The following is a 24,472-nucleotide window of genomic DNA, read 5'->3' as shown; positions in this document are numbered from 1 at the left end:
CTTAGTATGTCCATTTGCAAACAACTCAGATGGCAGGACTTGACTTCCCGGAGTTGCAGATGTTTTGTTCCCTCTTGAAGGAATAAATGACTGATATCTGTTCCTGGATGTGTTTCATGTTTTAAGTTTTCGAGTCCGCCTGGAACTCCAACAATACTCCACACAGGGACAGGTACTGAAGTAAAGGCTGATGATGACCTGGAGGTAGAGACTCTTCCATAAGGGTGTGCCTATTATCCAACGGCATTCTGTGTCACTAGGCTAAACCATATGGGGCTAAAATCTGCCCCCTGACTCTTTTCTGAGTCCACACTTTCTACATCTCAGAGTCCCCGGCTGCTCACAGTTTCTCACCGATGCTCTCCCCTCAACCTGTACTCTCTGGCCTTTCATTTGGGCTTCATGGGTAGGACAGTCAGATGTGCAGTGCTGGGGTCAGAAATGATACCCTAAAAGGAAGGACTCAAACCACTTTTCTCCCCAACCTTCTCTTGCCTTCTTCCCCCACCACTGCCCCCCCCGCCCCCACTTTCTCCCTAGGCAAGATACAAAAGGTAGAATTCACTTCCCCCAGGTCAAGTCATAATCAATAGTCAGACTATATGTGATCAGTCTGCCTTTCTAGCAGTCAGGAAGGGATCACTTCTCTTTGTGCTCCTACAGCAGGAAACTGGAGTGGTTTGAAGAAAAACAGTTAAGTGAATGAATATCAAGTCATTTTTAAACTTGATTTTTGGGTGTGTGACAAAACTGTCTGTCTTTTGTTAGACCATCTTCCAATGTTTAGGTCAAGTGTGATGGCCATATAGAAATCCTCTATTTTGATCTAGATCACTTGCATTACATTTCCATTCAGACTATTAATAGAGTCAATAAAGACAGAGCCCCTTTTTCCAAGGGCAGGCACATCTTTACAAGGGATCTCTGTAGACGAAATTCTAAACAGTCTTAGTAAATAAGAAACACAGAACCAAATACACAGGTAAATAGCTAAAGAGATCAGAGAGTCGTGACGACCTTATCTTACCTCTCACCTCGTTGCTTCCCAGAGGAGAGAGTTTCTTCCGATATGACTTGTCTTTTTATTACCTTTCTGTTCTGCCTTCTCATTGGCTCTAAACCCAACCACATGACTTCCTTGTCACTGCCTGTCTACACAGACCTCTAGGTTTCTATGGTTGGTACTGGGATTAAAGGCTCGTGTCACCACGATTAGCAGTGTCCTTGACCACACAGAGACTCTGCCTGCCATGTGATCAGATTAAGGACATGTGCTACCACCACTGGACTTATGTTTAATGGCTTGCTTTTACCTCTGATCTCCAGGCAACTTTATTTATTAACATACAAATAAAATCACATTTCAGCACAAATAAAATATCACCACAGATCTCAGTTATCAACACTATCTCTGCGGTGTGATTCCTAACTGAGGGAATGGAGATATTGGGCCAAGTCAGTACGGACCTTAACACCTGATCCTTCTGTTCCCACAGCTGAGGGTTAGGATTACAGCTACATTATCACCACCAGGCTCTGTGCATACAAGGCAAGCACTCTAACAATGGTGCTTCCTAAACAGCATGGACTTTCTTTTTTTTTTTTTTTTTTACCACCTTTAAACTGGAGAAGGGAAAAGGAATAAGCAAGAAGACCAGGTGGGAAGTTACTTAAAATCCTATTGAGGCGAATCAGAACAAGATATCACCTGTGACCTTTGCTGCCCACAGTGATCCACTTATTAGAAATGTTCCAAAGCACCCCAAAATAGTGCCACCAGATAGGGACTAAGTGTTCAGACACATGAGGCTGTGGGTGGGGGAATTTCACATTCAAACCATGAAACTGTTTGTTTTAAGACACAGTCTCTGTTGTGTAGCTTAGGATGATCCTCCTGCCTCAGTCTTCTGAATGCTGAGATTAGAGGTGTGTGCCACCAATTCAAGATATCCTGTGTGAGATTTCTTTGGTTTGGTTTGGTTTTGTGTCAGGGTCTTCCTATAGACCTATGTGGCTCAGAATGGCCTAGAACCTTCAAGGTTCAGACATTAGCCTGTAAGATCTTTAACAACCTGTTTTCTATATGAACACTTGATCTCTTCTTTTGTTTCAGCTACTCTACAGTGTCAACTACAACATCTTTCCTTAGTGTCTGACACCAGTTTGTTATTGAGTCTTCCTATGATTTTGATTTCTGCTGAAAATAATAGGTCCAGATGGTTGAAAACATTGGGGAAATGGAGATATCAGTGATACTGTCATGAAGCCTTACCTGTGAGAGGACATACAGAACCCTCTGAAGACTCATAACCCCAAAGAGCTTTACACCTAAGGTTGCATGTATTTACTGGTGCAACGATATCCTTGATGAAAATGTACATGTGGAACTAAAGTATTTTTGTCAAAGATTGGGATTAAGTTAAAAAAAATGTTTTCTCCCATGCCATACTGGACAAAATTATCACTATTTTTGCTGAACTGGTAATCAAACCAAGAGCCTTGTGTATGCTAGGCTTACCCCTAGGTTATATTGACAGACTACGTGTTTATTGCTGAAGGGATGTGCCCATGATATGAAGCCACATAAAATAGCAATGGATATCTAGAAAAAGCCTGCCTCCAAAATTCAACAGCAGCAATTCGCATACAACTTGTGTGTGTGTGTGTGTGTGTGTGTGTGTGTGTGTGTGTGTGTGTGGTGTTGGTGATAAAACCTAGGACCACATGCACGATAAGTTTTAAATTTCTTCTGCAGATTAATCCTTGCTGCATACATTGATTTATGGTAGTGATTCTCAAACATTAATACGGATAGAGATCACCTGAGGACCATTTGAACTGCCTAGGCGTGGGAATGGCACAGGATTCTCCATACTTGGCATGCTTTTGGGGACGCTGATCCATAGACCACACTCATGTTCAAGTATTGGTAAATGGATATTACGTGGCCACACTGACCTGAATTGTTAGGTCTCTAAGCGTAAAGATGAGACCACAGATGTAAGTGAATTCACTGCTTGTTTTACGGTCCATGGTAAGAATTCTCTTCTTCTCTGTTCTCCCTCTTCCGCCTTGCTTTGTCTTCAGGCACTTAGATCTGACAGAAATGAACTATATACCTTTTTACATGGGTGCTGGAGATCTGAACTCGGCTCCTCATGCCTGTGTGGCAAGCATTTTACCAACTAAACCATCTTCCCAGCTCTGAAAAATTAACTCTTTAAAAGCCAGTCCTCAGCTATTGAATGGTAACATGGGGGTGATGGTGGTATAAATCCGAGTCAGCCCTCCTCCTCACATCCACTTACTATAATCTCCTCTCTCCACTCAAACATCTGCTAGAGAAAGGCATTATCTGTCTCTGAACAGCAGGCTCCGACAGCAGCAAAACTCTTCGATAATAATGAACAGCGTGTCTGAGTCCTGAGTTTCCCAGAGACGGGACATCCATCTCCAGAAAGGGCCTGCCATTTGCTGTAACAGCGGCCCCCAAGTCCATCAGTAACGAGCCAACTGGCTGAAACAGGCACTTGGTGGTAAAGCAGAACGTTCTGTCCTTTGGCCAGGAGGAGCCAAGTGTCCACCGGCGATGATGTACGCGCATCTGGCTCGCTCTGCCCTTCTTCTGATGCCTCTTCAGCCCCGCACTGCACACCGTTAAGGTAATTAGACGAGTACCGAGTCCGCAAGTATAGTCCTTTGCTGGACCTTCTGCAGAAGCACGGCTACCTCCGCAGGCTGTGAGGGAGGGTAAATGTCCTGGGCTTGGTGCACAGCCCCCCCCCCTCCCCCAGCTACCGTGCAGGATAGGCCAAGGACGCCCCAGCACGCTGCCCTTCGCTGCCACCAGACACGGGGCCCGGCTCCGACGCCTAAGAGGCAGGTATACCTCGGCCAGTCTACAGAGGCCACGCCTCCTTCCCCTTCCCCCTCCGCAGAAGGTGATGGGCGTGGCCTGGGCGGTGATTGCCACGTGACGGCGGCGGTCGCAGTAAGCAGTGCCCAGAGCCCGGAGCCTGCGGGCGGAGCTGAAGCAGCGTTTGCAGGCGGAAGTGCGGAGGAGCGGCTGCGCCAGTCCCACTCCTCACTCCGAAGGTGCAAGAACGGACTTAAACGCCTGGAAGCTTGGACTCTGCTTGCGCGTCTGCGCAGGCGCACTTATGCTCCTGGCGCCTGTCTGGCTTCCCAGGGCAGGGGGCGGAGCCTGTGGATAGCCCCGGAGCTTCTATGGGAGGTTGGACCCGGCACGTTTGGAGTTATTTTGTTATTATGAGGAAAGGCCTTGCTGCGAGCTTAAGAAGATGCCGAGAGTGTCGATCCACGCCCTCACCTCCCGGTTTAAATTTAATTCATTCCCATATGTTTATCACCTAGTAGCAAACCGTTTTGCTGTGTATTGGGTTAGAGATGAAAAAGATGATCGTTGCCCCCGAAGGATCAGAAGATCTAGCAGAGGAAGCAGGTGAATGAAAAATTGAGGGCTGCAGATAAGGCTCAGTGGTACAGCTGTTCAAAAATGTGCTACATTTTATTTCTCCATACTTAGAACACTGAATTTGGGTCTGTTTTTCTAGTTTTAAATTGTGTCGTTGTAATAATTTGTGTTCATCTAGGGGTAGATTAATTTTCATGTTGTGAGGCAACTGCATCCGCACAGTCCGGTTTCTGCTTCTGAGTTAGGGTTGTATCTGGTACTCGTTGCCTTCTTTCTTATGTACTTTTTCTTCTCAACTTTTTTAGATTACATCCTTAAATTATTTTTAAAGAAAATACCAATGTGATTGGCAACCTTTATTTATTTTTAGTTCATATGTATGAATGTTTTGCCTGCATGTGTGTAAGTGCATTGTGTGTGTGTGCGCGCGCGCGTGCAAGTGCACCTGATGCCTTTGGAGGTCAGAAGTGGGTGCCAGATCCCCTGGAAATATAGTTAAGGGTGGTTGTAAGCCCCCGTGTAGGTGCTGTAATCTGTTTTTGGTTTGTTTTGGGCTTTTTGGTGCTTTTTGTTTTGTTGTTTGGTTTGGGTTTGGGTTTTTCAAGACAGGGTTTCTCTGTGTAGTCCTGGCTGTCCTGAACTCCCTTTGTAGAGCAGGCTGGCCTCGAACTCACAGAGATCAGCCAGCCTCTGCCTCCAGAGTACTATGATTAAAGGCATGCGCCGCCACCACCCAGTGTAGCTGCTATAATTTGAATCCAGGTTGTCTGTGAGAGCATTAAGTGCTCTTAAACTGCTGAACCATCTCTCTAGACCCAACAACTCCCATTTGACTGCTCAATTGATTTCAAGTTTTTGATTATTTTTTTCCTCATTCTGTTCGAGATCTATGACTTCCAATCTAGAGACTGATGTTTTTGATTTATGTATTATATCTTGTGGCTTAGTTACTGTTCTGTTGCTGTGAAGAGACACCATAACCAAGGTGACTTATAAAAAGAAGCATTTAATTTGGGGCTTGCTTATAGTTTCAGAGGACTAGCCTGTAATCATGGTGGGAAGCATGGAGTCAGGCAGGCAGGCATGGTGCTGGAGAAGTAACTGAGAGCTTACATCTTAACCACAAAATGAAGTAGGGGAAGGAGGGAGGAAGGGAGGGAGAGAGGGAGGGAGGGAGAGGGAGAGGGGGAGGGAGGGAGGGAGGGAGGGAGGGAGGGAGGGAGGGAGGGAGAGAGAGAGAGAGAGAGAGAGAGAGACTGAGACTGACTGGATGTCATGGGCTGTGGGATTTTGAAACCTCAAAACCCACTCCAGTGATCTCTGTGATCCCAGAGGCCAGAAGGGTATCATCAGTGTGAAGCAAGAAGTCAGCCTTCCTCAACACAACTCAGTGGCTGTTGTTGGTTCAAACTTCTAGAGGCTAACAAAGGACAGTTTATGTTAGGCATATTTAAGCACAGCACATTTTGAGAAAAAGTTTTCTGGTGATAATTAATTCAATCCTGTGTGTACAACAAAGCTTAAGACATGGTTACATTGAAACTCTTTCCAAGGTACATGGAAAGAGTTTCAATTAAGATGGATTGTATAGATTGACTACATGCGGCATGTTAAAGGTCTGGGGGAAGAGCTGGTGTGGTGTTGGTCATACAGATAGTGCAAAGGTTATTAACTACCTCTGCTCTCATTTGTAAAGTACGTGTGACATCTCCGATAAAGATGGGCTCTACTGGCTGAGAAACAACGCTCAAGATAAGGGTCTGGGGAGGATGACTGAGACAAACACCATGTGTGGTCTGGCCATAGAAATAGTTCAGAGGTCACCAGGCTATTAACCAAATCATTCCCAGCGTTATGGGCAGAGAAGAGATGATACATCTCTTCCTTTGAAGAGACAAGCCTTAGTTTAACGTTCCTGGTTTCCCTAGTGCTTATCTGTGAGCACAAGGATTTCGTGCCCTCTACAGCCCACCCTGAGTGACACACCTTCCACAAGAGGTACTAATCCTTCTAAATAGTTCATCAACTGAGAACACATTCAAATGGATGAGCTTATGGTGTCCATTCTCATTCAAACCACCACATCTTGATAACTAGTTTTCCTCTGGATCTTCTAGGAATTCTTGTTAATTAGATAGTAAAAAGTTTCGATTGATCTTCTGTGTCTCTTAACATTTTTTTTATTTTTTTCCTAATTTGTCTCCCCATGCAGGATTTCTTCCTAGATTGTTTTCATTTTGTTAATCGTGGTTTTAATTTCCAATAATTATTTCTTATTGCTTCCTTTCCATAGCAACCTATTGATGTTTTATAGATTCAGTTATTGTTTTCAGCTTGTCTGAGAAAACTAGAAATCAAAAATAATCTTTTTTTTTTTGAATTATCTGTTTAACACTGAATCATTTTTTTCCTTCCATTTTTCATTTTAGAAATCTTTCTATTTTGTACTTTGGCTTTTCAAAATGGTTGAAAATCATTTATTGGCTATGCATATTTATGTCCTTTGGGGGTACTGGGCATCTACTGAGAACCTTGAACATGGTAGTGAAGCCCTTCTACCACTGAATGAAACTCCTGGCCCTTCTTGTCTGTGTATACTTATGAATGAAAGTGTGTTAGCTACAAGAAGCCCCATTTTTGTAGACACTGGTCGGAATTGTCAGGGAAGAATGGATTCTGCCTGCCTCCTGTGTCCATGTTTTAGCGCTGCGTTGTCTGTAAATGCTGTCTTGTTCTCCCTCTGTCTTACAGGAATCAGTCAAATTTCTGCTTTGTTGTCTTCATTGTTATGACGGGTTTCCTTTTTTCCTCCCTTCTTAACAAATAGCATGTAAGTGGGCTTGAGGCAGGAAGGCAAATGCATGTGCATAGTCTCACACAGAATTGTAGCTGTGTGCCTTACTGCCTATTCATTCAGCTCTTGGGTTTCTATCCTCAGCTTTAAAGAGATTGAGAAAAGTACTTTCTCATATAGTAAGTGGTGTCAAAGCCTTGGGCCTCCTCCAAATCTGGGTTCCCCCTTTCCATTTTCTTCACTTATGCCAAGCCTTCCAACAGCTTTACAGCTTTTCAGAAACCGGGGGTTGACTTTCTTCCTCAGCCCTGGTTTGGTATGCTTTGCTTCACTTCTCTCTTCCCTTTGTATTATTGTGACCAGATCGCGACCCCCCAGAGAGACCACCAAAGACCAGTATGCCGGAATGCAAAAGCAAAGTTTAATTCGGGATATCTGAAAGCAATACAAGCCTAGGCAGGGACTTTGTCCAATACATCCAATGCAGTGGAGGCTGGAGGAAGTGCCCACCTTTCTGCAAGCTCAGTTTTTAAAGGCAAAAACCACAAGGTTACATCATTTAGGGGTGCTAGTACGGGTACAATTCTGATTGGCTCGCTTCTAGGGACTTTCTAGAAATCATGGTTTAATCTTACTTCTAAGGGGGTGGTTGCTGCCCGTCACCATTTCTCATTGGCTGCCCTCCGGTGGGGACATTTCTGTGGTCAGTTACCCTGGAAACCAGGGTTGGAACATTCCTTGGTTAAACAGTCATCACCGAATGAATATCTTGTGACTCTGTACTTTGCACTTTCTAATTTCTGGAATCTGGGTTGACTGGTTCCAGTAACTCAAAGCCTATACCTAAAATGGAGAAAGCTTAGGCCTTATTTCTAAGATGGAGGCATTTTGTTCTCATTTTGGTCTCACAGTATTACATGTAACTTGGCTTTCTTTACTGTATCTTTCTGCCAGTCATATTTGTAAGCTGCTTTTGCATTATCCTTCTCTTAGCTTGGAGGGCAGGAAAGAACAGAAAAGGAATAGAGAAAAAAAAGGGAGTTAAGGGCCAACTTCTGAGTCTGGTAAGTTCCTAGGGTTTTGAGCAAAACTTAGCTCCGTTTGCCTGATGAGTGATTCTACTAAATAAGGACTCTTATATGAGGAGCCCCTTGACCCCATTTTAATGAACTTTCTGAACACCCAGTTGAACGGAATAGCATTGGTAGAGACTGTTATAGGGCGTGTTCTCTGGGAGCTTGTGGACTGGTTTAGGACACATAAGCAGTGATTGACTCATGACTCACCTCCTACAGACTGAAGCGCTGAGTTGTGTGCCATTCTAAATGTAGTAAAGGTTCTGCAGAGGTCAGGAAGGTTAGGTCTTGGTTGTGCCAAAAGGGCTAAAATTGGTGGGAGAAATGCCAAACAATCCAAGGACTGGACAATTGGTGAGATCCAAATTTCAAAGAGAAAATAAACCAGAATCCTCTAGTAAGTCTCTGACATGTACTGGAAACTGGGATCACACCTGGAACTCTGAAGATAGACAGCTTTTCCACTTCATGTCTTCTTAATGAGTTTCCATACAGACAACAGGCCTACCAGAGAGGTAAAGGGTTCATTGAATATGCAAATCTTGAGTATGGAAATAAAAGGCAGGTATCAAGACATAGCATTAACTCACTGTACCACTTTACTTAGAAAAGGCTGTGACAAAAGGGAGAAATTGGTAAGAGCAGTTACTAGTTTATAAAAAACTATAGTTTTAAAAATTATAATTGCCATCATTTTCCACTTAGGTGATTGCCCACAGTCAGTATCAGAATTCCAAAAGAATTTCCATCATTTTGAGCATGCAAGATGAAATTGACATGGAAGAGATTCATTAAGGACATTTTCAGACAAGGCAAAATCTACTTCATCCCTCGGTACCAATTCCAGAGCAATCACATGGACATGGACATGAGATTAGCATCACCTGAAGAGATCTCCAATGCAGTGGAGGCTGGAGGAAGTGCCCACCTTTCTGCAAGCTCAGTTTTTAAAGGCAAAAACCACAAGGTTACATCATTTAGGGGTGCTAGTACGGGTACAATTCTGATTGGCTCGCTTCTAGGGACTTTCTAGAAATCATGGTTTAATCTTACTTCTAAGGGGGTGGTTGCTGCCCGTCACCATTTCTCATTGGCTGCCCTCCGGTGGGGACATTTCTGTGGTCAGTTACCCTGGAAACCAGGGTTGGAACATTCCTTGGTTAAACAGTCATCACCGAATGAATATCTTGTGACTCTGTACTTTGCACTTTCTAATTTCTGGAATCTGGGTTGACTGGTTCCAGTAACTCAAAGCCTATACCTAAAATGGAGAAAGCTTAGGCCTTATTTCTAAGATGGAGGCATTTTGTTCTCATTTTGGTCTCACAGTATTGCATGTAACTTGGCTTTCTTTACTGTATCTTTCTGCCAGTCATATTTGTAAGCTGCTTTTGCATTATCCTTCTCTTAGCTTGGAGGGCAGGAAAGAACAGAAAAGGAATAGAGAAAAAAAAGGGAGTTAAGGGCCAACTTCTGAGTCTGGTAAGTTCCTAGGGTTTTGAGCAAAACTTAGCTCCGTTTGCCTGATGAGTGATTCTACTAAATAAGGACTCTTATATGAGGAGCCCCTTGACCCCATTTTAATGAACTTTCTGAACACCCAGTTGAACGGAATAGCATTGGTAGAGACTGTTATAGGGCGTGTTCTCTGGGAGCTTGTGGACTGGTTTAGGACACATAAGCAGTGATTGACTCATGACTCACCTCCTACAGACTGAAGCGCTGAGTTGTGTGCTAGTTACTAGATGTCCTAGGTACAAAGACGACTTTCTGGAAATGGGAAGACCAGGTGAGGTTCCTCCATTCCCATCTGCAACAACGTCTGCAGCGACTTCCACCGCTGGCGTGGTGGCTAGGAACTGGCCATCTCATTCAGGTATACAAACAGGTTCTGTGGGACCAAAGCAACTCCTGAGCAGCTCAGCTCTCAAGGGAGTGGAGGGCGGGACCTCAGAGCTCCATCAGGTGGCCAGGAGGGGAGTCTGTCTTGGGAGGTTTATGTCAGAGGTCTGGAAGTGGCTTTCTGGAGGCCATCAGCACCATGATTCCCAGAAGGACGATTCCTAAAAATAGGTGATGATCTCTCTCCTATGTGTAATTATGTTACGATGAAGCAGCTGACATTGTGACAAGTCATTAGTCACAAGCCATACTGACTCAGATTCCAGCCTGCGGAGGGGATGACCCGGGCCGCAACTTCCTGAGGGTTTTACTTGACAGGTCTCACCACACTCAGCCTTGGCCCTACCCTGAGGACCACGGGCCGGGCTGGCAGGACCTATGTACGCCTCTCCCGCCGCTGCCGTGAGGTATCTGCTACTCTGCTCCCAAATCACTTGAGTCCGGTGATTTATTTCTCCTTCCTCCTCCCCCTTGCTAATTTTAACTCAACTCCAAATTAATATTTTTTTGAGAGATAACGTAATGCCTGGCCCCTCCTACCACTTCTCATGACTGAGGAATGAACATCAGCACAAAACATCTTGTGGTGGCCTCAGAACAGAAGACAAAGTTAAAGTCTCGGTGTTTTCCCAAAGCTGCCAAAGCGCTGGATCTTCATGCCAATAACTTGTCTACACCATGGTTTCAGTCTGCTGTGGGATCATGCTCTTGTACACTGGTTTAATAAAACGCTGATTGGCCAGTAGTTAGGCAGGAAGTATAGGCAGGGTAAGCAGATGAGGAGAATGCTGGGAAGAGGAAGGGCTGAGTCAGGAGTCGCCAGCCAGACACAGAGGAAGCAAGATGACAAGGCAGAACTGAGAAAAGGTACCAAGCCACGTGGCTAAACATAGATAAGAATTATGGGTTAATTTAAGTGTAAGAACTAGTTAGTAATAAGCCTGAGCTAGTGGCTGAGCAGTTATAAATATTAAACCTCTAGATGATTCTTTTATAATGGCTGTGGGTCTGGGGAGGGGCAGGCAGGACCCAAGAAACCTTCCAACTACATCAGTCTGTTTCAATTGCTTGATCAATGCTTTAAAAAAAAAAAAAAAAAAAAAAAAAAAAAAAAAAAAAAAAAAAAAAAAAAAAAAAACCATGTCCTAGATTCATGAAGTGGGTAGGACTCAAGAGAAGCAGGGTGCCAGCAAACCGCTGGAGCTGCTGAGTGAATACTGGCCTCAGCCTTTGGCCCTTGTTCCTGTTTGAGCTTTGCCCCCTTCAAGATGATTCCAAAACCACCCACCTCTGCATGACTTACTCAGCACTCAGAGTCTTATTTAGGCGCACATGGTGGGAAGAACTTAAGGGCAATTACTTGTTGCACTGGGTAATTTCATGTGGCCCTTTTGGAGAGGTCATGATGTTTAGATGTTTGGCCCAACACAATTGTGTTGCCTGTAAAAGCGTGTTTTGTTTGTGACCTATATTTTAAACAGTAGACTGAGTAAATCCTACTACTCTGTGTAAGGTGGGTGGGTCTCCTGCACACAAAAAAGGGGGTGTTTGTTTGTTGAGACAGCGCCTCCTGAAGCTCAGGTTTGGCCCCCAAACCATGCAGTGAACCACAGATGACGTTGGACTTCTGTCTTCCTGTCTCTACCTCCTGAGTGCTGAGATTATCTTCGCGTACCACTACCCCAGTTGATATGGGCTGGGGACCACACTCAAGGGACTTTGGTGCATGCTAGCCAAACACTGTTCTAGCTGACTCTCCATCGCCAGCCCCAGAAAGGTATTATTTTTCTAATAGTAAAAGGTACCATTTAAAAACCTTCACTCACTCCCAGTTGTTGGTTATAAATCCTCTGGCATTTCTGTAGGTTTTTTAAGTTGCTGTTTTTGTTTCTGGGGGTGAGTAGCCTCAGTGCCATCCAGGCTGTGGTTGAACTCCTGGGCCTGAAGGACCCTCCTACCCCAGCTTCTCATGTGGCTGGAATGGCAGGCCCGGCTTCCTCCCGTCTCTCCTTGTAACCATAGTACCTGATAGAAACAACCTAAGAGAGGAAGAGTTATTTTGGTTCAGTGTGAGAGAGTTTTAGTCCGCCACGGCAGGGAAGCTTGGCAGAGGAGCTCGGTTCATTGTAGACTTTCCTGTGAGCCGCCAGCTCACAGATACGGCGTGGACAGACTTATTATTAATTATGAAAGTGTCGCCTTCCCTTAGGCTTGACCCGCAGTTCTTATAACTTAAATTAGCCCATATTTTTATTAATCTACATTCTGCCACATGGCTTTTACCTCTCTCCCATTTTGTGTGTCTAACTCATTCTGTATCTCGATGGCATTTCACGTGCCTCAGTTCATCTCCTACTTCCTTTCTCTCCGCCCAGAAGTCCCACCTGTACCTCCTGCCTAGCTATTGGCTGTTCAGCTCTTTATTAAACCAATCACAGCAGTATATCTTCACACATTGTACAAATACCCCACAGCGATTCATGGCCATGGGAGAGTTTGATGATGATGTTCACATCATGGTAGATGGAAGCCAAGAGTGCTGGAGCCAGACCCCACCTTCTGAGGTTCCACAGCCTGTTAAGGGATCCAGCGCCACCAGCTGAATATCAAGCGTCCAAAGCCTGAGTCTGGAGCGGCGTTGGCTCTGTAGCACTCCCTAACCTCACAGTTCTCTGTCTCATGATGCTTCCTTTTCCGTCACATTTCCAGTCTTCAGGCTCGTTTCACCGTCTTTAAAAGTATTTCTCGCCAGTATGCCTCATAAAATACTCAGGAAAATTACTCCCCCACATACACACTCTTACTCACACTCAGTTGTGAATCTTAGAAATAATTACTGTTAACATTTTCATTCATGCCTCAGCTCTGCAGCTGAGAGGGGTCCAGCTCATCTTAGACATCTATTCTAGGCGAATGTTCTACCCTGAGTATTATCCGTAGCCTTGGATGTCTAGTCTAGACTTGATACTTTCTTAAAAATGTTATTTTTTATTTATGTGTGTGTGTGGTGGGGTGTTCATGTGTGTGTAGGTCCCTAGGAGGCCAGAAGAGGGGGTCGGATCGCCTGGAGCTGGAATTAGAGGCTGTTGTGATTTGCCCAATGGGGAGGCCGGGAAGTGAAATTCACGTCCTCTGGAAGGTCAGCAAGCACTCTCCCGTGTGGAGAGAGTCTCTCTAGCCCAGCTCTACTTGTAGTTGATGAGAAAGTTACTCATTTCGTGTCTTTTTTGAGTTCCTGCCCTGACAGTGTCGTGTAGGTTTGGAGCATGTTGGAAATAGTCACCAGTTGCATGTTATTGAAGGAGAGGGCGGAGCTAGCACATGCCGCAGCTGCAGCATGAACTTGATGATAGCACTCTTTAAGACGAAGACAGTGGACAGCAGAGCATTGCATCACAGGAGGAATGCAGAGACTGTCTATGATATTAGAAGTGTGCCTGCAGTGCCAATTTTGATGTGTTGCCTGGAGATTCATCTGAAGGAAGAAACACGCACACACGCGCAAGCGCGCATGCGGTCTGCTTCCTGAGTTCTGGGATTAAAGGCATGCATGCGCCACCACCGCCCATTGAAAAAAAATTCTTTCAAGAGATGGCTAGATGTTGAAAAAGAGAGATCCATTTAATTTTTTTTCAAACCCAGACTTGAATTTGAATAATTGGAAAGCTTTAAATAAAATCTTAGGTGTGTGTGCACATGTACATGTGCCATTGCGTGTGTGTGTGTGTGTGTGTGTGTGTGTGTGTGTGTGTGTGTGTGTGAGTGTGTAGGTCAGAACATACTCTCAGCTGTCATCTGCCTTCTGCCGTGTTTGGGACAAGGCTTTTGTCGCTTGCTGCAGTGTATTCCAGACTAGCTGGCCCATGACCTTCTGGGAGGCCTCTCCCTGCCACCCTAACTATAGGAACATGGGATCATAGAACCTGCTCTCATGTCCTCTGCATGGGTTCTGAGGGTTTCCAGCTCTGGTTCTCTTTTTGCCCAGGAGTATTAGTTTACCCATGGAGCTGTCTCCCAGCCCTTGGAAAGCGTTTTGTAAACATCAGTGCCTGTGCTCAGTCAAGGACCCATGAAGCTGTGTGCAGTAGGTTTGGCAGTTCAGTGAGGCTGAGGATGGAGGGCAGTGGTAGAACGCTTGCCCAGCATGTTCAGAGCTCAAGTTCAGCTCCCAGCGCAGCAAAGGAAGTTCCCCTGGTCATTTTGATGGTCTTCCAGGCTTCGGAAGTCTTTTGAAAACAAAACAAACAAGTGTGCTAGTGCATATCTACAGTGTCAGCACTCCAGAGGCAGGAGGATTACAGCTTCCAGCCAGTCTAGTGAAATGCTGTCTCAAATTTTTGTTTGTTTTTGTTTTTATGAGACAGGGTTTCTCTGTGTAGCCCCGGCTGTCCTGAAACTCACTCTATAGACCAGGCGGGCCTCAAACTTGGAGATCCACCTACCTCTGCTGGAATTAAGCGTGTGCACCACCACTTCCAGGCTCAAAGTTTTTTTTGTTTTGTTTTTTTGTTTGTTTGTTTGTCTTTTTTTAAAGAAAATAAACCAGGAAATCAGAGTGGGATGAAAGACCAGTTAATAGAGTTTATTCTGTGAGATAGGACTAGTTATGAACTTTAAATTAGTAAAATGAGGGCTGGAGAGATGGCTCAGCTGTTAAGAACACTTCCTCTTGTGCAGAACCCAGGATCAGTTCCCAGCACCCACATGGCAGCTGTAACTGCCGGTAATTCCAGTTCCTGAAGATCTCACACCCTCTTCTGGCCTCCACAGGCACTGCATGCACATGGTACACAGCTGTACTTGCTGGCAAACTGGCAAACACCACACACACACACACACACACACACACACACACACACATACACACACACACACACACACACACACACACACACACACACACACGTCTTTTTTCAGAAGCACTAGAACAAATTGAACCTGTTTTTTTTTTTTTTTAAAGATTTATTTTATTTATTATGTATACAGTATTCTGCCTACATGTGTCTTTGCAGGCCAGAAGAGGGCATCAGATCTCACTACAAGTGGTTGTGAGCCACCATGTGGTTGCTGGGAATTGAACTCAGGACCTCTGGAAGAGCAGTCGGTGCTCTTAACCATTGAGCCATCTCTCCAGCCCCCCAAATTGAACCTGTTAACTTTAATTTTTTTACTTTTATTTATTTACTGTGGGCAGATGGTGCTGATGTGCCCTGGCGTGTGTGTGGAAGTCAAGGACAGCTCTCAGGAGCCCTCTCCCCTTCCGCCAGATAGGTGCTGGGGGTCAAATCCAGGTCACTGGGCTTGGCAGCAAGCACCTTTACCCAGTGTTTTCCTTGTACCAGGGCTGCTTTCTCCTAGAGCACTGGCTGTCATAGACGACAACACGTGTGAGTTACCTGGTCACAGTCAGCTCTGGTACAGTAGAGCGGGGCTCTAGCCATGCTTCTTTCGGGGCTTGACCTATAATCAAATACGGTCAAAACACAATTTCAGTTACAGTATTTCCCATATTGTATCTCAAAGAAAAAAAAATTTTTTTTGAGGCAGGGTCTCATCGCTATGTATCCCTGGCTGGCCTGGAACTCACCACTATGTAGACCAGGCTGGCCTCACATTCACAGAAATCTGCCTGCCTCTGCCTCCCAAGTGCTGGGATTAAAGCTTACCTCAAAATTTAACACTGCTACACACAACCCAACAAAACAACCCCTTAAAATTTTTTTTTTTTAATATGAGCAGTGATACAGATACAATAGCAGATTTTAAACCGTGTGCCCTCTGGATTGAATACAGGAAGTGTCACTTTGCTGAAGTGACCTAAGTGTCATATACTAGAGTTCAAATCCAAGCCGAAGGGTTTTTGTTACAGTGGAAAATGGTGATGAATGTTTAAGATTGGAACATAGAAAGAAAACTCAGTGTCTTTGTTAGGGTTCCTTAGTTAGGCTGTAAGGAGACACCATGACCACAGCAACGCTTATAAAGGAAAACATTTAATTGGGACTGGCTTACAGTTTCAGAGGTTTAGTCCAGTATCATCATGGTGGGACAGGGCAGCATGCAGGCAGACATGGTCCTGGAGAAGGAGCTAAGAGTTCTACATCTGGATCTGCTGGCAGCAGGAAGTGAACTGTGAACCACACTGGGCATAGCTTGAGCATATAAGACTTCAAAGCCCGCCTCCACTGACACACTTCCTCCAACAAGGCCACACCTCCTAATAGTGCCACTCCCTGTGGGCCAAGCATACAAGTCTGTGGGGGCCATTCCTATTCAAACCATACTCAGACCCACGGTCCATTAATCATTGTGTCCTGGGGACAGCGAGAGTCTTGTTGAACTCCATGAAGAGTTCATGTGCCCTCTGCTAGTGTGGCTTTTCCTTGAGGGACCTGGGTTTTTGGTCCAGGAGATTTTTCCTCTGGCCAGAGCAAAGCAACCAGTGCTACCATTTAAAATGTCCGAGCAGCGGTCCTTGGAGTGGGAGCAGACACTTCACACTCTTCCAGCCGTGAAGTGTGACTCTTGCTTAAGTTGCCCCACCCTGCACAGCCGCTGAGGCAGCAGCCACAGTCCATGCCTCCGTTTTCTGTCAGGTTAGGTTTCATTCTTACACCGTTCATCTCCAGCCTTTCCACACAGTCCACACAGATGCTCCGCTGTACCTGCGCCTCCTTGGGGGGTACACAGGAGTCATCCCCACTCCAATCACCTCCTTTGCTTCTGCTGCTGCTTCTGTAGGAACCCCAGGGCCAAGCTTTAGGGAATGCCACCTAAGTTTCCATCATTAAAAAAGAAAATCATCATACCCGAGTAGGAGGGATTCTGCAGGGCTTTAAGACAGGAACCAGAATGTTTGGGGTGAAAGGTGTGTGCTTAAATTGTAACTGGGTCCAAGAACGGTGTTCTAGATCAAGTGTAGAAACATCTGAAGTAGACTGGGCATGGTGGCTTACACTTACAGAACTCAGGAGGCCGAGACCACAGGATTACAAGTTCAAGGCCAGCCTGGAGTATATAGCAAGCTTCTGTCTTCAAAGAAAACAGAAAAACAAACAAAAAAATCCACATAACTTGAAATAGAAGGGGATTAATGGGAATGAGCAAAACTAAGGTTCATTAAGGTAGAACCCCGAAGCGAGGAAAGCATTTGGCTGGGGGATGTATGTAATAATGTGTGTGTGACGTTGAAAAAGTTTACCAGCACAGGGAATGCTGAGCTGAGAAACCATCCTCCGCTCCAGACGAAGAGGAGAGCGGGAGCACTGGCTAGGGAACCCTGAGCTCTCGGGGCCTGGAGGTAACACTGGTGGCTTCTGTGTCTGCAGATGGGACCCGGCAGGGTATGGGCCAAGGATGTCCATCAGAGGCCCAAGGGAGGGGCATGCCTGCTCATGAGGACAGGGTTTCCTTTCACGGGGGTTGCCCCTCAGATATCCTGCGTAGTAGATACTTACATTATGATGCAGAACAGTAGACAAATCACAGTTAGGAAGTAGCAGTGGGAATAACGTTCAGCTTCTTGACATTGTCACCTGCAGAGTTGAGAACCATGGACCGAGTCACCAGACAAAACGCCAACCCTTGTAAAGTTTCATTTGAGCCACATTCATGGTTATCCTGGGGTGTATGTAGCCTGTGGGCCACAGGTTAGACACGCCTGTGTGGGTTAGGTGATAGATGAGGTAAGATTGCCACAGGGTGATTAATTGTTAAAGCTGGGGTAATTGTACCATTTCTCTATATCTGTAAGTTAGGACGTTTTTAGAGAAAATGTTAAGACCAATTTTATGACTATAGTTATCAGCACAGAAAGAATCTAACATCACAGCCAGGATGAGGAACACAGCCCCATGAGACTCTCTTGTGGATCGGGATTGTACCGTGTACTCACAGGGCTGGGGGTAAACGGTTCACATTCTCTATGGGAAGGACTGCTTGTTGGCGAGGTGGCCAGTGAGCCCATTGACTTTTGGAATGTGTTTGGAACACTGTCTGGAACCATGGGGAATTGTGCACACTGGACAAGACAGTTCGTTCTGTGGCCGCTTCTGTTTCTAGTCAGCTGTGAGATAGTAAGCAGGTGTCCATGGTGAAACGGGCAGCAGATGGGGAGGCTATGGGTGTGAGCGGGTAGGAGCTGAGTGAAAAGGTCTGTACTGGGATATTGACTGAGAAAGTCCAAAGAAGGCAGAGATTGTGAAGAGAAGAAACAGGACTTGTTGAATTAGTGAGTAGATGTTCAAGTTGGACAGAGGGAAGGAGGGTAATCAGGGGACTCCCTGGCCCTGAGCCGGGGCCAGTGGGAGAAGGGTATATTCTGCTGCTTTATTACGTGTTATATGGATCTCAGGAACAGGGATGGTCTTAGAAGGTAGGATTTTAAAGTGAGTACTGGAGACCATGGCTATGCCCTGCTGCATTTGGGTCAGACAGTCGCCTTATTTTTCATGGCGCAGTGGCTGAGTGGACTCCCCAGGTATGATTTATTTTGGGAGATGATAATTAACTTTTTACAAGAGAGATGTGAGTTGACTTTTTTTCCAAGATAATTATGTATTACCTTCCCTGGATCTTACCCAGTGATGTTGATTCTCCCGGTACAAGGTCTGACTCCTTGAGGCAGTAAAAGATAATAATAATAATAATAATAATAATAATAATAATAATAATAAAGATAATAAGAAAAAAGGTCAGACATGGAGAGAGGGAGAGAACATTCCTGAAGAAGCTGGCAGTCTTCAGGAGTGGCACCAGTCACCACCAGCACCAGGGGGGCCACAGTGGCCATGGAGCTCAAATGTTGGGAAGGAAATCCCTCCATTGACATTATTCCTTTCGACGAGAAGCCTTTGAGCCACACAGTGAAGCAGAACGTTCCTTTCTTTCACAAGGCCCTGGCATTTTTGGTAATGCTGACTAATTGGACCGTACAGCGTGATGCTTAAGTTCCTTCTTACTTCTCTGAGTCTCAGGTGAATGAGAGATTAAAACACAGCCATCTAAGTATCTTGTGTATCTTAATTCTCCCTCTTGACTGAAAAGAAAAGCTCTACAATATACTCTTACTAGCTTCTGGCCATAGGAAATAGGTAGAAAATACACTTTGCTTTTTAAACAAATTTCGCTAACAAAATTAAATTTCCCATTAAAAATGGGGGAAGTACAGCAGCTGATTTGGAGTAAGAAATTTAAAGACCATCAATGTTGGAATTGCGGAAAAATGAATAGACATGCTTTTAAACATGTTTAAAGCAGCTCTGGTTTATTTACTTTGTATTTTTCTGTGATACATGTGAGGAACAGGGGCACCTTGTGGGAGGCAGGTCTCTGCTTGCACCATGTGGAGCTGGGTCCCAGGATGGAGCCCAAGTTACTAATTAGGCTTGGTGGCAACACATTTACTTGGGGAGCTGCTGTCTCCCTGGCCCTAAAAGTGCTTTTTAATTCAGCAATGTCAATGTTTCTCTGTGATTAAATCAAGTGTTTTAGGTCACTGTCACCCAGTAGTTACATGCTCAGTGGAGGCGGGAATTCCCGAGAGCTTTACACCTTAGGTCAGCTAGGGACTAGGAGCCCAGACATGGCTGCTTTGGGTGCACTTTTAGATGTTCTTAGGTCTATATTCTTGCCTGGTTTATCTCAGGAACAGGTTCTATGCTCTCTGAACTAAACTAATTTATTTTCTTGGCTTGATGTCAGGGACCTTTTGAACATAATGTGACTTTTCATTGTAAACGAGCATTTTAAAGAGAGGCTACATCCAAGCTAGTTCTGAGTCGGATCGTTCAGTGGGTAGGGAAGGGACTTGAAAACTTTCTCCTGCTCAGTCTTACCCTGAGCAAGAAGAGATGCCCATAAGAAATGAGCTTGCCCAAGGATGGTGGGCCTGGAAGGAGGTGGCCAGCCAGGGAGTCACCCCAGAGACAGGAGGTCAGATGGTCAGAGTGAGGACTTGTGGCCAGTCTCCATGAACTGTTTATACTTGTATCCATGCCAATTGCCTGTTTGGACTGTAGGCTCCGTTATTCATTTTTGTTAGTGTCTAAACAATAATGATTATGCGTTTTAACTCCGTATTCAAGTGAGGACCTCAACTTCTCAGTGTTTTTTTTTTTTTTTCCCTGTGATATTTCTTAAGTCTAGATGAGTGATAATAAACCAATAGGCAATTATCCTTTATCAACCCAGCCTCAATGTGTAAATATTTAGGCTAAATTACTGTTCTTGGTCTAGCAAGACAGCTCACTGAGTGAAAAGTGTTTGCCACCAAGCTTGAAGACCTGAGTTCGAGTCCTACCACCTACATGTTTAGAAAGGAGAGAATAGACTCCCAGTTCCCTCAGGTCATCCTCTGACCTAACCTTCACACCTGCACCGTGGGGCATGTACGCACATATACAAAGTTAATGATAAATTTTCTCAGTGAGCTCAAACTGGAGAACAGAGACGTTCTCTGAGATTGCAACACCTATTTTTAAATTGTTTTAGTCACTGACCAGAGATGTAATGAGATTGAGTTTGTCAGTGATATAGAAGCTCTTTGTGTCAAGAAGTTGGAGATAAAAGGACACAAAGTTGATGAGGAGGGAAAGGAGTGGATCCAAAAAGAGTTGGGGGGGGAGGGGTGACTGTGTTCAGAACGTATTGTACAGAATTCCCAAAGAAGTAGTTAAAATTTTTTGAAAAAAGAAAAAGAAGCAAAGAAAGAAAATTGAGAAGAATGGAATTTAGGCTGACTTTAGAATTATGCAGGGGCAGCCATACATTGGAGAAGGGGGTTGCCATGGTGATGTTGTGATGAAGGAATTCAGCCTCTAACGATTGTACGTATCGTGTCTATCCAGTTCTACCGGTCTAGAATACGTTGACTGGGAAGGAGGGTTTTTATGTAACTAGTCGTTGGTGAAAAGAAATGGCTGCTGCTTGAACTGTTGATGCTTGACTTCCCACAGTGGTGACGGCAGGCCTTGTGGGCTCTTTCTGGTTGCCAGCCACCGCTCCTGATGTCAGGGCACACGGATGCGCTCCTGGTGTCAGGGCGCACGGATGCGCTCTCTACACTAGACACAGGCGGGCAGTAGTGCTGGGACTCATACACCATGTGCCCCTTTTCAATGCCGCTGAGGACGGTGTGGTGGTGTGAAGGAAAGGGTTTTGTTTTGTCAAGTCAGGGTCTCACACTGTAGTTTCCGCCTGTAACTTGTTATGTAGACAATGGCCTCAAATTTATGGCCACTGTGCTCCTGTCTCTGAGGACTGGGCACAGTCATGTGCCGCCACGCTCAGCTAGAGAATCCTCTTTATTTGTTTATTCTGATTTTTAATGTATCATTTGGGCCTTGGCACGTGTGCAGATGTCAGAGGACAGCTTTGCGGAATCCACTGTCTCCATCCACCTTCCCCGAGGACACTGGATTCAATTCTCTAGGCTTGCCCGGCAATCACCCTGGCCCGCTGAGCCATCCTGGTCCTGGGATCCCTTTTTAAAAAGACAGGAAGAACTCTAGTCACTGCTGGGGACATCCTACTAAAGAAACTGGACTAGTCTCTGTCCATAGATAGAAAACAACAAAGGCCTCTAAGACCCTCAGTAGCCAGTCTTCAAGGCCAGGGCTTGGGACAGTACTGTAACAAAGGTTGGTGAGAGGTACAGGACCAGAGTGATAACGGCTCTGAGAGCTTCTGAATATATAGCAGCTTTAAATCAAGACAGCTTTCTATTCATTCATTCATTCATTCATTCATTCATTCATTTATAGACACATTTGTTTTTGGGGCAGGAGTTCTCTGTGTTGCCCTGACTGTCCTGGAGGCTCACTCTGAAGTCTCTATTCTTACCTTGAACTCACGGAGGTCCACCTGCCTTTGCCTCCCAAGTGCTGGGATTAAAGGTGTACACCACCACCTCCTAGCTAAAATCTATATTTCTTTTTTATCTTTTTTATTAAGAAACTTTCTATACATTTTACATACCAACCACAGATCCCTTCCCCTCTCTCCTCCCACCCCCCAGGCTTCCCTCTCATTCCCACCTCCTTAAGACAAGGGGAGTCAGCAGAGCCTGATACACTCAGTTGAGGCAGGTCCAAGCTAAAATCCGTATTTCTTAACTCACTCAAAGAGCACTTGTGAATCCTGGTGTGGCAGCGGCACATGTGTGCAATCCCAGTACTTGGTAGCAGAAGCAGGAGAATCACTACGAGTTCTAAGCTATCCAAGCCTACATAAGCAGCCCAGGACCTTTGTTACTACCCAGTGGCATTTAGTGCATCAAGTGTGATGTTCCAACCTGCTGGGAAGCAGCTAGACTGTGGACTGTGTGAGAACTGGGGCAGCATCCCCAGCACCCACATAAAGCAGGTGGGCGTAACAGCCACCTGTGAGCCCCAGCACAGTACCTCGGGGCACGCTAGCTAGCTTAGACTGGCTGGAAATGGCAGGTCCCGGCCTCTGTGAGGAGCCTGCCTCAGTAACTAAGCGAAGAGTGTTTGAAGAAGAACCTGGCATCAACTTCCAGCTTCTGCACACACACACATTCAAACGTGCACAGGCATGCTTGCACATCACACACAGAGTCACGCGCAACATAACAGAAACAGAAGATGCTCCCTAACCTTGAACCCTGTAACCTTATACCTTTGAAATTTGTTTTTCCTTGGCCTCTGGCTAACTTTCTTGTCCTGGCAGGACACTTGGCCCCCTCCCTGGGACACTCGTCCATCCTGCCTGATCCTAACCCGGAACTGGAACCGCTCTGTCCTTTCTGGATGACAGGTGGTGGGAAGAGGTCAGAGCAGACTGTCGCCCACTACCTCTCCCTTCAGTTTGTCAGGACAAATGCTGAGGACGCTGCACACAGGCGTCTCAGTTAACTAAGGTTTGCTTTAAGAAATAGATTTTTTTTCTACATGAAAGCATAGTATACTGAGTTTGACAGAAAAATAAAAACAATGCTTCTATCTTTTAAAAACAAAGGATGTGCCAGGCGGTGGTGGCACACACCTTTAATCCCAGCACTTAGGAGAAAGAGGCAGGGGGATCTCTATGAGTTCGGGGCTAGCCTGGTCTACAGAGTGAGTTCCAGGACTTAAAAAAACCACAACAAAAAATGTGAGTCTGCACCCTGTTTGGCCCAGCTTCCTCCTCTCTTTCTTCTCTCATTTCTTATGGTGGACAGTTACTACCTTTTATTCTTTTTTTTTTTTTTAAACACAAAGACATATACAATAAGTGTATGTGCCCCCCCCCCCAATTCAGTGAATGAGTATAAAGTAAATCCCCAAGTCACTACTACTCAGGTCAAGAACATCAAAAGTAACATCATTGTTGGAATACTAACAACTAAAATTATTTTTCATTTTTATTTTTTTAGATTTGTTTATTATGTGTACAGTGTTCTGCCTGCATGTATGCCTGCAGGCCAGGAGAGGGCACCAGATCTCATTACAGATGGTTGTGAGCCACCATGTGGTTGCTGGAAATTGAACTCAGGACCTCTGGAAGAGCAGCTAGTGCTCCTAACCGCTGAGCCATCTCTCCAGCCCCCTAAAATTATTTTTTAAAATATTTTTTCCTGAGTGTCTCAAATGACTGTCTCAGGAGTAAAGCAAGGCCGTATTAAAGTGCTTGTATTTAGTAACCGGAAGGCATCTCCCGGGTGCCGGGATCTGCATCTTGTCTCTGGAGTGTCAAAGGTGACAGATGCACCAGCAGTTACTCACTGCGACAGCCCCAGGCTGCTGGTGTCACTCAGAGATGTGTTGAGAGTGTGTTAATTGTACTAGCTGCCCTCAGTCCACATTTCCCTCCTAGGGAACCTCCTAAAGCACAGTCTTAGCTAGCAGAAGAACTATTAGCATTAACTTTTCAAAGTTCTTTCTTCCCGGTTGGGCTGAGTGCCTGCTGTTGACTTCTGGGTTGTTACATCCCATTGAAGGTGGCTGGAGATGGTCTGGATTGTTACATCCGATTGAGGGTGGCTATAGATGGTCTGGATTGTTACATCCGATTGAGGGTGGCTGTAGATGGTCTGGATTGTTACATCCGATTGAAGAAGATAACTGTAGATGGTCATCGATTAGTAGACTTCACCCAACCAGAACTCAGAACTCTAATCAGCGTTTGACTCATGTGTATGTTCATACATTTGTGGGTCTGCCTGCGTGTTTGTATGTTGAGGACAGAGGCCAACGTCGGGCATCTCACTCAGTTGCCTCTTTCTTGTTCTTTGAGACAGTTTCTTGGTGAACATGGAGCTTACCA

The 24,472-nt window shown here is 45.2% G+C and overlaps 2 protein-coding genes across 5 annotated transcripts in view; one reads left to right on the top strand and one right to left on the bottom strand.

The window, feature by feature from the left end:
• The window catches only part of LOC143268230 (uncharacterized), a 79,120-nt gene extending 75,023 nt beyond the window's left edge, over window positions 1–4,097 (bottom strand). The window contains exon 1 of the mRNA XM_076549376.1: window positions 2,959–4,097. The gene's annotated coding sequence lies outside the window, so the exon portion shown is untranslated. The remainder of the gene's footprint in view (window positions 1–2,958) is intronic.
• Window positions 4,021–24,472, top strand: part of LOC121825724 (insulin-like growth factor 2 mRNA-binding protein 2) — a 78,986-nt gene continuing 58,534 nt past the window's right edge. For 2 of the 4 annotated variants that reach the window (XM_076549360.1, XM_076549358.1), the window contains exon 1: window positions 4,021–4,462. In XM_076549360.1, the coding sequence (XP_076405475.1) occupies window positions 4,302–4,462 (161 nt within the window). In that variant the 5' untranslated portion in view covers window positions 4,021–4,301. The remainder of the gene's footprint in view (window positions 4,463–24,472) is intronic. The other 2 variants (XM_076549359.1, XM_076549361.1) reach the window with 2 other exon arrangements.

This window comes from Peromyscus maniculatus, chromosome 12 (genome assembly GCF_049852395.1).
Source record: "Peromyscus maniculatus bairdii isolate BWxNUB_F1_BW_parent chromosome 12, HU_Pman_BW_mat_3.1, whole genome shotgun sequence".
NCBI lineage: Eukaryota > Metazoa > Chordata > Mammalia > Rodentia > Cricetidae > Peromyscus > Peromyscus maniculatus.
Note: the sequence above shows the minus strand (reverse complement) of the source record. Positions and strands in the feature narration are given on the sequence as shown.